The sequence below is a fragment of the Protopterus annectens genome, chromosome 13.part0, assembly GCF_019279795.1.
Source record: "Protopterus annectens isolate FY-2018-M chromosome 13.part0, PAN1.0, whole genome shotgun sequence".
NCBI classification, from domain to species: domain Eukaryota; kingdom Metazoa; phylum Chordata; order Ceratodontiformes; family Protopteridae; genus Protopterus; species Protopterus annectens.
Genome location: NC_056747.1, coordinates 135,546,203 through 135,560,928, shown reverse-complemented (window position 1 = coordinate 135,560,928; position 14,726 = coordinate 135,546,203). Strand labels below are relative to the sequence as shown.

General features: G+C 42.7%; 1 protein-coding gene across 1 annotated transcript in view; it reads left to right on the top strand.

Annotated features, from left to right (window-relative positions):
* TMEM38A (transmembrane protein 38A) overlaps positions 1-14,726 on the top strand; it is a 292,537-nt gene that overhangs the window by 182,134 nt on the left and 95,677 nt on the right. Inside the window, exon 4 of the mRNA XM_044090723.1 lies at positions 5,630-5,717. Coding sequence (XP_043946658.1) covers positions 5,630-5,717 — 88 coding nt within the window. The remainder of the gene's footprint in view (positions 1-5,629; positions 5,718-14,726) is intronic.

The window sequence follows — 14,726 nt, the reverse complement described above, 5'->3', positions numbered from 1 at the left end:
CCGTGATCCCCTCCCGCACCGATGCCGTGGGCTCTGAGCCCGAGGTAGGAGCTGAGCTTACCTGAGCCGAAGCCCCGAGAGGAAGAGTTAGCACTGACAAGTCAGTGCGACTATCCTCCCTGGATCTGACAGGGGAGCGTCGGCTCCTAGAATCCCCGGTCGGCACCGAGGACATCTAAGCAGATGGAGCCGACGCCACTGGAACAGCCATCGGCTCCAAGGGTTTTACAATCATCAAGTTGGCCTTCTCCAGCTCCGAAGGACCAGTACGGCTCGGAGGAGGAGTAGTCAATTCAAGAAGTGTGGTCTTCAGTTCCGACTCCCAGTTCAGAACTGACAGCAATTTAGCTAGGCCTGGTTCCGTTAACAGCTTCTGTACCAGTCGCTCCATATCCGAATTCGAAAGGCTAACAGAGGACCTGGAAGAAAGCACCAATGGTGCCGACTGGGGAAGTGGAGAAGAAGGAGTCTCGGAGACCGGTTCCAAGCCCTCGTCACGGCTCCAAAAAGAACAGACTGCTCTGAAGGCTGTGGAGCCGAAGTCACAGCATATTCCACTTTTTTTTATTTTTTTGCTTTAGACTCTGAGGAAGATTTTGAAGACTTTCTGGCCCCATCCTGGTCAGACAAAGCTTCTACAAAGGGTTGCTTAAGGAGATCTCGATCTATAAGTTTCCTCTTCCTCTCAGCCAGCACCCTAGTAGAAAAGGAGTGGCAGATACTGCAGGACTCCTGAAGGTGTACCTCACCCAAACAATAAACGCACTGAACATGTGCATCTGTCACAGACAATTTTTGTCCGCAGTCTGGACATTTTTTAAACCAGACTTCGGGTGTTTTTCTTTATCTTCAGACATTTTATATATATATATATATATATATATATATATATATATATATATATATATATTTAAGCTAGGTGGCGCCAGAAGTCTAAACCTCAAGATGCACGCACTCGAAAATCTCCTTAGCATGGAGAACATCGATATCTGCGAAGTAACAGAAACCTGGTTCAAGGCTCCCGAGAGCACCCCAGCACTACCAGGTTATACCTCATACCATGCTTTTCGGCCCCAAAACTTGGACCGAACCACAAAAGGAGGGGGAGTATCAATATTCGTCAAAGATACCCACAACTCCAGGTTGGTGGCACAGCACGAAGCATCAGAGACTATCCATGTGCAACTAACAGTGGGTAAAACTGCCTTCCAGTTTATAGCCTGCTACAGACCACCCTCCCAAACCCAGGAACCCCACTTGGCCTTCCTGAGAACACTGGAAAATATGAAGGTCTCTCTAAACACCATTATATTGGGTGACTTCAACTACCCAAACATAGACTGGGAGCATTTCTCTAGCTCCAACACCCTAGCCCAAAGGTTCCTAGAATTTATAAACTCAAATGCTATGGAACAACTTGTTACCACTCCCACAAGAGGGGAAAACATACTGGACCTGATCATCACCAACATGGGGACTCTATGCTCCAGACCGGAAGTGTATCCCTCACTGGTAAGATCAGACCATAAACTAATCTCACTGAATATTCACATCCCGACCCCACCCCCTGCACAGAAAAACCTCTCTAAAGCAAATTTCACACTCCTCAAAACCGAGGTGGAATCCTTCAAAGCCCCCGAGCCTGTGGAAAATACGGCCCAGACCGCAGAATCCTTTATAAACGCATTCTATGAACACCTTCAGGAATGCATGGATCATACAATCCCAAATAAAACCAAGACCCAATCCTCCAAAGGCAGACGTCCTGTCTGGTGGACCCCAGCCATAAACAAACTATACAATAGAAGGAGGAAGCTACTACATGATAGAGCAAAATCCCAAAAAGGGAAGGCATCTCTGATCAGTATTAGCAAAAAACTACAGGCACTCATAAAATCATCTAAGGCCAGCTTCGAGAGAAAAATTGCACAGGACACTAAGGATAATCACAAGGCTTTCTTTAGTTATGTTAGGAACCTGGGTGGGAATTCCCAGATATGCTCAGAATTACTCCAAAATGGCAAAAGATACATCGAACCCACAGACATTGCCAACATCCTAGCTGACAGGTTCAGCGCAAACTCCCCCCCCCCACCAAAAGGGCAAATATCTATCCCAGCAGAGTGCTGCCCCCTGACATCTCAGATGCTCAGGTAAGAGCTGCCCTCTCCAAAGCAAAAAACACAGCATTAATGGGACCAGACGGTGTCCTGGGCTGCGTCCTACATGAACTCCAAGAAGAGCTAAACCCAAACATAAAACTACTGTTCAGTCTCAGCCTTACTACAGGATATGTACCCAAAGAGTGGCGTACAGCAACAGTGGTCCCCCTCCACAAAGGTGGTGCCTCAATGGATCCTGGAAACTATCACCCCATAAGCCTGACTAGCTTGGTCTGCAAAGCTATGGAAAGGATCATCATGGACCTCATAAATAAAGATACTGGGGACCTACAGACACTGGCTCCTACCCAGTTCGGCTTTGTTAAGGGCAGATCCTTCCTCTTAAACCTGGTCGGTTTCTTTGAAACAGTCACCAAGGCCATTGACGAGGGGAAGGTGGTCCACACAGCCTACCTGGACCTCCCAAAAGCCTTCGATACAATACCCCACTCAGGCATTATAGATAAGCTCACCAGCTTAAATATAAACCCCTATGTCACTAGATGGGTTGCAAACTGGCTCAAGGACAGAACCCACATGGTTAGAATTGCTGGAGCTATGTCAGACTCCAAACCAGTTACAAGTGGCGTCCCACAAGGCTCAGTCCTGGGACCGCTCTTGTTCGGTATACATTTCTCGGAGGTACAGGCCAACACGGAAGGACTGTGGCTGACCAAGTTCGCAGATGACTGCAAACTGGGCGCCATAATCGACTCTGCAGCCGACACAAGCATCCTCCAAAAGGGCCTCATAGAAACAGACAACTGATGCCAGAGCCATGGCCTCAAGCTAAACGCCAAAAAGTGTACAGTCATCCCCTTTGGCAAAAACAAAGTGCCCACAAATTACCACATAGGTGGTAATCCATTAAGTACAGAAGAGGTAATTAGGGACCTGGGGACCCAAGCTGATAGCAATCTCTCATTTGACAACCACGTGGCCAAAGTGGTTAGAAAAACATTTTATATAGCCCACCTAATCATGAAGGGATCCACATCTAGATCAGGGGAGGTCATTGTGCCTCTTTACTAATCACCCATCAGGCCCATAACTGAGTACAATGCCCCTTTTGGGATGTACCTTACCAGACACCTGCAGCAACTGGAAAGACCCCAAAAGTACCTCACCAAGAGGATCAAAGGGCTCAAACAGATGCCATATGCTGCCCGGTTAAAGAAACTCCAGCTCTACTCAGTGGCATACCGCCTGCTCAGAGGCGATCTGTGCCTGACGTATAAAGCCATGTCCAACCCCAGAATTAATGGACATGCTGCACCTCAGAAAATCCAAATCCCATCGAGCTACGCTCGAGACTTGAACCTCAGCACTGAAATAAATAGGACATGCTGGAGGGACAGATTCATAACCCAGAAGCTCCCTTCACTCTGGAATAAAATCCCAGTCCAGGTTAGGCAGAGTCCCTCATTGACTCTCTTCAAGAGGAATCTTGATAAGTGGATGGGAGATCGTAGGTTTACCCCGGGTATCACTTCTGTGTCATTGTTAGACAGAGGCACAGTATACTAACCTCGAAAAAGGGCATAGCAAAATTAATTTAAAATGGGTGGTGAAAGCCAAACACACTCTGGCTAGGCTTATAAATGCCCTAGGGCAGATAGCCTAGTATGAACCTATGAAGAACTATCAACAAGTGCTATGATCAAAAAACACACTATCACAAACAAAAGCCCAAAGGGGCCACTCTAGATATATATAAAATACAATATAGAATTTTAATATAAACTCCTAAACTAGTCTACACTACTACAGGCCAAGGGCCAAGAAGCAAAAAATTCATGAATAACGTGGCTAGAAGCAAAAGCTATAAAAGGGAAAAGGGGAACACTTCTAAACAACAGTCTAAATGTATCTAAGAATATATATATATATATATATATATATATATATATATATATATATATATATATATATATATATATAAGAAAAAATAAAGAAAACTTGCAAATATGCAGAATATCCCACAAAAAGTCTCGAGCAACGCTGGAAACCAAGAGATCAGTGCCACGGCAAACTAAATCTGTGGTAATTCCAGCAGTGCATCATGGGATAAGGGGCTTGGTCTCGAGCTACTGGTAATCTTTGAACTTTGCTAAACGGCCGTGTCGGAGCAGAGGATCAGCTCCGAACCCATCAGTGAAGAATGAATGGTGAGATTGAACAACTTCACATTATAAGATTTTATCATCCAGACAGTATACTTGAAGTCAAGGTTACATATATAATAAGTAGTAGTATAAATAACTCTAATGTCAAAGTTATTAAATTATTTGAAAGCAGGAAAAGTGGAAAAGGGTGCTCTTTATAAGAGACATGAGGGTAAAAGAGAGAGGAACAGGTGTCCCATCCAAACCAGTGAAACAGAATAACCACTGTGGGTTTTGCCTGGAGACTGAAAAAGGACAGTAGATTGTAGCCTTTTTTATTTTATTTTTCAAACCAATCTGTTGCTGGGGAATAGATAACTTTAAATGAAAAACAACTGCCCAGATAACTGCTTTTTTTTCCATACATTTAATTTTTGGGTCTATATCAGAATATGGAAGTATTAAAACTTCGAATGTTTTGATATCGAACACTATTCAGCGAACACTAAGAATAGTGAAGTTGCAGAACAGCAAATTATTTCCTCGGGAAAGAATTTGGTTGGCCATTTCTGTGGCTTTGCTATTCTTAGTGCTGTGGTGGAAAGTTACGGGTTGGGTTCAGGTAAGTGTGCGATTGTTTGTATGTTAGGGTTAGGGGCAGGTTATTAGGGTTAGGGCACGGGTTAGGCGTGTGTGCGATAGTGACAGACTTTAGGGTTAGGGGCGGTTTTAGTGAGTTTGGGTCAGGGCACACTTTAGGTGAGTGTGCGATAGTGACGGACCTTAGGGTTAGGGTTTGGGTTAAGGTAAGTGGGTAGATAGTAGTGTATGTTTAGTTTAGTGTAGCGTTAGATGTAGGAATTTAAGTGTATGTTTGTGGTTGCTGTTTGTTTGATGTGCTTGTGTTGTGTGTATGTGTTTCGGAGCAGCAAATTTTTTCCATGGGAAAAAATTTGCTGTTCTGAATGTTCGATATTTTCATGTTTAGATGTTTTGGGGCTGATGAAATAGCGTTTGCTATTTTCATCTTTCGATAACGTGATATAAATGCTAATTTTTTAATAGCTAATCTCTGGTCATCCACCTACTGCAACACCAGCGGAAGCAGATGTCTAGCTTTCATTAGAGTTTGTCAGCTGACATTGTGAGTTTATACAACATATAGCTATTGCTTTAAGTGTTTATCATATTGAAATCTCAGCAATAAGTAAGATTTGGTTGTGAAAGTTTTAAGGGATATGACATTATTACATGTCAATCTGCATGATATTTGAAAGAGCATACCTGTAGTTGGATATCAGTCCTTGAATTCACTTTAACTTATCTAAATTCATTTAATATATTTTTTATGTTTTGTTTTAGGTTCTGGAGTTGCACTTATGACAAACTTTGAGCAGTTGATTCGGGGAGTCTGGAAACCTGAAACAAATGAAATTATGCACATGACCTTGTAAGTACATAAGCATTTACTAGGCATGTTTAAAATTGTGTTTTAAGTTGTGTCTGCTAATAAGGAAGGTTACATCAGGTTTTTTCTTGTTTGTTTACATCAGGGGTTTGTATGCACTGAGATCAGGGTAATGGGGAATTTACCCTTCTCAAATCTTCTCTGTGATCTCAAATTTAGTACATTTTGGATATGCAGGGGTGTGTTGTTTTTTAATGCAATGGGAAGCCAGCAGTGTGAGTTTGATGTTTTTGTATTGTTAGCTTTGCAAAGAAGTGTCCTTTCAATACTGTCATATAGTTAGTACAAAAACAAAGCAGGAGGTAGCAGCCACGGTTATGTAGAATAACAGCTTTATTAGTAAAAGAGGTGAGCGCTTTCGTGGCACCTCTTTTACTAATCAAAGAACAGTAAAACACAGCATTTATACCAAGCTTATCATTGCCATCAACTACCCAGTTAATCCTTAAAACCATATACCTAGTATAAAAAGTTTTATACCTAGTGTGAAAAATTTTAAAAGCTTAAAATTCAAAACAGCCTGACAATAGAAGCAGCATATCACATCATACAACTTAATACATACAATATAAGAGTATAAAAGGTCGGGGGGGGGAGGGGGGGTACTGCCTAGTATTTCTTTAAATCTCTATTTAGAAGAATGGGTTTAATATTAATTTTGTCACTCAGGCCTACCCCAATGTTAGCTCATATCCTTATAATCCATTCTAGTTCCCTAGTTTCTACTCTATTCCTAACATCTCCACCTCTATTGTAGGTATAGACTTTATCTATTACTAAAAATAAAAATTTGTGTGTCTCATCATGGTCCCTCACATGCCTAGCTAAGGCATTTGTCTGTATTCGTCTGGTGATATCATATATATATGCTCCCTCATCGAGTCTCAGCCTTCGCGTTGTCATTCCAACATAGAAGGCAGGACAGACTATGCAGTGTGCCAATTATATAATATTCATACTGTCACAGTTAGCTAATATTCTGAAGGTAAACTCCTTCTTTAGATCTGAATGTAGAAATCTACTTCCAGTGTAAACGAAGGTGCAGTAATTACATTTATTACAGGGGAAGGTTCCATATCTGACTGCATTTTCTTTTCTTGTTTCCATGGGTTGTGGTCCACATAATCATTTTATAGATTTTTTTATTCTTAAAAGCAAATCTCGGGGTCTCGCCTACCAGCCTTTTAACATCATCATCAGCACATAGTATATTCCAGTTTCTTCTATATACTTCCTGTAGAGATCTAATGTTACTCGAGTAGGATACTTGTACTCTCATAGGTTTCTGACTAACAGTTCCTCCATCTGTGATGGTATCCATATGTAAAAAAATATGGCTTACCTGTTCCTTCCCTTGCCTCAGATAGACCCACTAATGACTGTTGTATCTGTTTTTCACTGTACCCCCTATGTATGAATCTTTCCTTCATGTTCTTGATCTCTTCCTCATACTTAGTTTGAATAGCTGTGAGTCTTGATGTTCTCAGACCTTGGCCTCTTACAGTGTTCTTAAATATATGTCTCGGGTGCATGCTCTGTCCATGGAGATAGCTATTCCTATAACATTCTTTCCTATAGATTTCAGTTTCCAGAACACCTCTATCTTTCTGAAGTATCCTGACATCCAGATATTCTATAACATCATAGGAATGCTTCATTGAAAATTTAAGAAAGCTGCTACTATTATCTATTTTGTGGAAGAATGATAGAAATGAGGGTACATCAGCTCCCCATAAAATAAAGAGATCATCCACAATTCTCCTGTAGAACTTCAGATGCCTTCCCATCTCAGTGAGTAGGAATTCTTTCTCCCACATAGCCATAACAATATTTGCGTAGCCATAGAGGAAGAATTCCTACTCACTGAGATGGTAAGGCATCTGAAGTTCTACAGGAGATTTGTGGATGATCTCTATTTTTTTCATCTTTTCTAACCGAGCACTCTACACACTTTTCTGGGTTTCCCCAAACCAGCACTGTTTAAACTTTAGTTCACAATGCACATATATGCATTGTACTGTTACTGTTTTACTTTTTTTAAGGTCACTACATTTTGATACTTTGCATTCATTTGCAGTACTATCTTGTACTAAGGAATTTTTAACAATTCAACCAGAGCTCATCTTTCATTTAACACTTTCTCTTTGCCTGTACTCGGTTATCAATCTCTGTCTCCATCCTGCAGTCGTTCTACTCCATCAGTTTTCCCTCCCAAGTTATTTTTCTCCCAATATCCTAGTTCCTTTGCTAATTTTCGCCAATAAATTCCATCTTTCTCTAGCGGCCTATTTTCTGTGCCGTTTCAACATCAAAGCACTTTTTTAAAATTTTTTTCTCTTTTTCATCTCCCTCCTTTCCCTTCTGCCCCTTATTTGACTCATGCCTTACTCTCCTTTGTATTCCATGCCCAACAATACTATGTGCCACGGATACTTTGTCCTGTGTTTAACTTCTGCTTTGTAACATCATGACATTGTACAGGTACTCTTCTTAATGATTTTACTGACTGAATTCTTGTCTCGCATCCACTTACAATTCTTCTGTTTTATGTTTGTGTTATCCTGATTTTATTTATGTATTTATTTATTTATTTACATTTGTTTACTGGGAAATTCCAACTGGATGCAGGTCCTTTTTCAGCGGATGCCCAGGGAGAAAAGCTCCACATCATGTACATTGATAAATAGAGATATAAAGTTGCAGCAATAGTAAACAACATTGTAGGCTGTTGGCTTTAATAGAATAACAAGATATTGATTATCAACAGTATATACAGTAAATGCTGCAAGTTAAGATAGTTTCTTGTCATTTATAATATTAGTAACAAAGTTGTCAGACAAGATTTTAAAGTATGTAAAGACAACTAGCTATTTCTGACTGTGGTTAGTAGTGGTGGTAGTATAGTTGGGTTAAGAGTGTAGGTGGGGGGTGTTAGTCTGGATTAGAACAAGGACAAAGCCAGTGCAAATTTAAGTGGAATTTGAGCGTAGTCTTGAAAAGGCTGCTGCAAGGTAGAATAGTTATAGAGAGTTAGATATGGTACATGAAAATATGGCTTCTCCTGCTGAGTTTTTGGGTTTGATAACAGTGAGTTGATTTTTGTTGCTTGATCTTAGGGGCCTAGTGGAGTGATAGGGTTGGAGAAGGGTTTGAAGGAAAGGGATGTTACGGGGGTGGTTAATAAGTTAATGAGCGAGGGTGAGTTGATTCAAGTGAAGGAGTTGTGGGAGTTTTAGCCAGTTTAGCTCTTTAAGGGCGATACAGTGGTGGCTGTGGTAGGAGGTTCCAGTGGCAAATTTAGCAATATTGTTGTAACAAGCATCCAGCTTGTGTAGGTCTGTCTGTCTAATGTTGGTAAGTATGGGGGATGCAGAGAGTAGGGTGGAGATTAGTTGGGAATTGGCTATGGAGATTCTAGCCACCTTGGTTAGGAATTGTCGGCTTCGATATAATGCACCAAGTTTCTTGTGAACTTTTTTTATTGTAAGAGATATGCGGGTGCCAAATCTAAGTTTGTTGTCTATTTCCACACCGAGTAATTTTGTGTGTTCTGATGGAGAGATGATGGTATTGTCTTTGGTGAGAATGTTAAAGTGGGGGGTGATGTTCTTCGTGTTTCACTGTTGCAATCATCACATTTGGGTTATCTGCCTACAGGTAGCTGTCAGCTGGCCTGAATACCAGAGTCTTGGGATTTTTGCATTGGATGCTGTCGCTTCTTCCATGACGTCAGATCTTCAGGGGTATAAAACATGCAGCCCATTGGCTTACATCACATTACATCAGTCTTTCTTGCTGTGCAGTGCCCGAAGCAGAAGTAGTTCGCAAGTGTTGGTCGGCCGCCTCCTGAAATTTTCGTTTTTCAAGTTTCAGACCTGAAGTCTTCTGAAAGATAAGTACCCCGTTGGGGATTCTTTTTTCTTACTCTAACCGATGTCAGAAAAAATGAATAATTGTCTTGCCTGTGGAAAGCAAATACCTCACAGAGATTTTCATTCTTACTGTGTCATCTGTTTAGGCCCAGACCATGACATCCCTCGCTGTCAGTTTTGTGCCTTGTTCAGTGCCCGAACTATTCATTGCCGGGCTATTTTTGTAGCTAAATTCTTACGCTCTCAATCTCTGTACTCCGAAATGGCTTCTATAAGCCATACGACTACCGGTCTTCCAAAAAAAGTAAGGATAAAGACAGAGACAGACCACATAGGTCCAAAACTGCCAACGACGCTACCGTTAAGCTAGTCGCCAGTCTGCCGATACTCAGTGAGGTGCTTTCACAGCCCCTGATACCCGCTTCTACAGATTTGCAGGCCTCTACTGAGACACCATTCGGAGTCCGGTATGCCGTGAGATACTTCTTCGACTATGGAACCTGCGGATGTCTCTACCTTGGGTGGGTCCAGAGCCGCTGTGCAGGCACCGGCTTTTGAGGGTGTATTCAGGCCTTCCGAATTTCATATTAAACCGACTTCGTTTCAAGCCAAAAATACTGAATTTCTCAGGTCTACAGTTCGCACTACGCCTAGAAAACCAATGACCAAAGCGTATTCTCAGGCCCACATGCCGCAAAAACAAATGCCCAGAATGGCTGAATACCTCATTACTTTATTTAGGGGAAGTCAGTCCTTCCCCCCTCAAAAAGACCAAGAACCGATTTTCCTTCTGATTCTTCAGATGAGGAGTCTGATAACTCTGATCCTTCTGATTACCAGGACATACTCTTATCTACCTATGAGGATTCTGATGCAGAGGATTCCATTCTCTCTGCTTCCCCTCCAGAAGATTTTTCTTTTGGTGAAACCCTGCATACCCTTAGAGAGCATTTCCACTGGGAGAGCCAGGACTACTCTCAGTCCAAAAAGAAACTCAGGGAATTTTTAAACTTGCCTCAGCACAGACCTCTAGCTATCCCTCCTGTTCTGGAAATTGTAGATGATGCCTTTTTGGAATCCATTCTTACCCCTGATACTTTGCCTCCAGCTCCCAGGAAACCTGACAGGTACTATAGCGTACCTGACTCCCACTCTTTAAGAATCCTACTGCTGATCCAGAGATCATTTCCCAGGGACCTAAAGGCATTAAGGCTACAACTGCCAAAAATCCTGCCCCTTCAGACAAGGATTCTAGGGCATTATTCAGATGGGTAAGAAGGTATACACCTCTGCTACTCTTGCCATTAGGGCTTTAAATTGCCAGTTTCATATGTTAAAGTATCAGCAGCATATTATGGAGCTAATTAAACAGAAAATTATGTTGATTCCTGATTGTGCAGAACACAAAGATTTACAAGAGTTAATGCATTCTGCTAACCAAGTTGGTAAACATACTTTGCAATGTGGATTTGATGCCTTAGAAGCATCTTGCAGGGCTGCTGTTACTGGGTCTGTTCTTAGAAGGTATGCTTGACTTAAGGAACAAAATTTGCCAGATCATGTCAAAGCAAAATTACTAGCTTCATCATTAAACCAAGAGTGTCTATTTGGCAATAAAGCAGAAGACGTCCTCAAAAGGATGGAGGAGAAAGCTAAATTTATGCAAACCGTTAAAGATTTCTTACAATTACAGCCACCTAGATTCAGTAGGCATTGGCCTTCTAATAACTGGTCTTTTCCAGTCCCTTCCAGGCCTTCTCAGTCCAAACCCAGGGGCAGCAGACCACCAAGACTTCAGTCTCAGGTTATACACAGATCTAAGCAATGGAGTGCTCCCACGTCCAAAACAGGGAGTAGTAAGCCACCATCCTATGGTAAAATTACACAATGACTTATCCTTAACTCTTCCAAGCCTTGCCCAAGTATTTGCCCCTTTAAGAGGGAAACTTGTCCTGCATGCCAAAAACTGGGAGTACATTACCCAGGACAGATGAGTCTTAAACATTGTTTCCCAGGGATACACTTTTCACTTCCACTCCCTCCCAACCCTAAGCGGATGGCCAGACCTCCCCCCAAACCAGCGGGCAGAGGCCCAAAAGCAAATGCTTTCTCTTCTCAGTATCAAGGCTATTCAACCTGTCTCAGCAGAACAAAGGAGACAAGGCTTTTATTCCAGACTTATTCTGGTTCCCAGAAAAGAAAACTCTTGGCGTCCTATCCTGGATCTGTCTATTCTCAACACCTTTCTGCTGGTTCCAAAATTCAAAATGCTAACTCTCCATCAGCTGTTTCCTATGCTAGCCAAGGACTCCTGGCTAGCAATCCTAGGCTTAAAAGAAGCTTATCTGCACATTCCCATAAGGGAATCCTGCAGGAAATACCTATGCTTCAGAGCAGGCTCTATGCACTATCAGTTCTCTGCACTTCCCTTTGGCTTATCTACTGCACCCAGGGTGTTTACAAAGTACCTAGCTCCAGCCATTGCATATTGCAGGCAGAGAAGAATTCAAATTTGCCCATACTTGGACGATTGCCTGATTCAGGCATACAGTCAGGAATTGCTACTACAGCATCTGGCATTTGTAAAGAGACTTCTAACTTCACTGGGTACGCCATCAACAAAAAGAAATATCAGCTAGTACCCAGCCAACACAACTTCCCAGATGGCATTCCTCACTCCAGAGAAACAAATTTATTTGACAAACTACTTCAATCTACTGGCCACCAAAACCTGGCTGTCTGCAAGAAAAATACTGCAAGCTCTAGGGTTCATGGCCTCTTGCATTCTACTAATTCCATATGCAAGACTGCATTTGAGGAAACTTCAATGGTACCTAAAAAATCTCTGGTGTCAACATTCTCAGGACCTGGAAACAGTGATTCCTATCATTCCTTGCCTAAGGACAGAGTTCCTTTAGTGGGCAGAGGCCTACAACCACAACAAGGGACTCCCTTTCACTCTACCCCCTGCCACCCAAACCCTAACAACAGACACATCAGACTATGCATGTGGGGCTCACATGGCAGGGCAGTGCATTCAGGGCAAATGGAGCCCAAAGCAAATGCTCCTGCATATCAATCAAAAAGAAATGTTAGCTGTACAGAATGCTCTGACAACCTTCAAAGGCCTTATTCTTCCAGGACAACTATTGCTAAAAACAGACAACACCACAGTTATGTGGTACATAAACAAGTGGGGGTGGACCCATTCCTACCCACTCTGCAGATTAGCCATAGCTCTGTGGAACACACCCTTGAGCAGCCAAGTGCACCTGCAAGCTCAATTCCTGCCAGGCAAACTAAATTCACTGGCAGACGACTTGAGCAGAAATCTCATGGACCCACATGAGTGGAAACTGGAACCCAAAATATTCAAGCTTTTGCAGAACAGGTGGGGGACACCAGAGGTGGATCTTTTTGCTTCCCCTCAGAACTATCAATTGAGCAAATACTGCACCAGAACTTCCCACAGCCAAGCTTGGAAAGTGGATGCCCTGTCCTTTACCTGGGAAAGCCTCTCAATCTATGCCTTTCCCTCTCTGCCCCTCCTCTCGAAGGTTCTACTAAAGATCAAACAGGACAAGCCAAGGACAATCTTGATTGCACCAGACTGGCCACGCCAGCACTGGTACCCTCTTTTGTGCAGTCTGACAGTACTGCCACCATGGCACCTGCTTCAGACTCCTTCTCAGCTGTCCCAGCAGGTGGGCCAGTTTCTGCATCCTCCGCTACAGACCCTGAACCTTGCAGGCTGGCTCATCCCCCTGAACTCATCACCAGCAACCCTCAGTAAGATGGTGCTGGATGTCATTCTTGAGGCAAGGAGGCATAGTACTAGAAAATCCTGTTCGGAAAAGTGGAAAAGATACTGTTCCAGGAGCCAGTCTCAGGGAAGGGACACGACTGTGCCCAGCTTACCTCATATGCTAGATTACTTAACAGAAATGCTCCACAAGGGCCTATCCTTCTCTTCAGTTAAGATTCATGCCTCTGCCATCTCAGCTTATTATAATACTGAGCCACCCCTCTTCTCTCATCCTCTGGTAAAACAGTTCCTGAGAGGAGCCAAAAATTTAAGACCCCCCCCCCCCCCCCAGGAGAGCTCCCACTCCTGCCTGGGACCTTAACTTTGTATTGGAAAAGCTCACTCTTTTGCCCTTTGAACCTGCTGCTACAGCAGAGTTAAAATTCCTCTCATGGAAGACAGCTTTACTTTTAGCCATCACTTCAGCAAGAAGAGTGTCTGAATTGCAGTCCCTTATAGCAGTGGAAACCTTCATTATCTTCAATGCAGACAGGGTGTCCCTCAGGACTAACCCATCTTTTATGCCCAAGGTGGTGTCTAGTGTTACTTTAAACCAGTCCATTAATTTGCCAACTTTTTTCCCCTAATCCTCTAAATAAAGGGGAAAGGATCCTGCACTCCCTGGATGTGCACAGGCAGCTTAGGTTCTATCTGGACAGAACTAAGCCTCTCAGAAAATCTGACCAGCTGCTAGTTAGCTTTGCTGCAGGGGCAGAGGGCAAGGCCATTTCAAAGCAAACCATTTCTAAATGGATAGCACACTGCATCCATTTCTGCTACAAACACCATGGGAAACCTACCCCACAGGGGATCAGAACACATTCCACTACGGCTACATCTACCTCTACAGCATTCCTCAGGGGAGTCCCTACCAGGGCCATTCTGGAAGCTGCAACCTGGAGCTCTGTACACACTTTCACCAAGCATTACCACTTACCTATCTTCTCTAAATCCAGAGCTGGATTTGCCACAGCAGTCTTACAGGGTCTGATTGCCAGCCCTAATGCTTCTTAACTACCTCCACCCTTCCTTAGCTTTGGAAATCAACCCAAATGTGATGACTGCAACAGTGAAACATGAAGAACATAGTACAGTTGTGTACATTTACCATAAATTTTTATTTTTATTATTTTATTTTACATTTGTTGACCGGGCTAGTCCAGCTGGATATATGTCCATTTTCAGTGGAGGCCCAGGGAGAAAAGCTCCAACGTAATTTACAAATAATTCACAGTAACAGTCAATACAAGGTAAAAATTATTAATACATTGAGACAGAACATAAAAATACTTGCAGAGAGGCATAGTCAAAGCA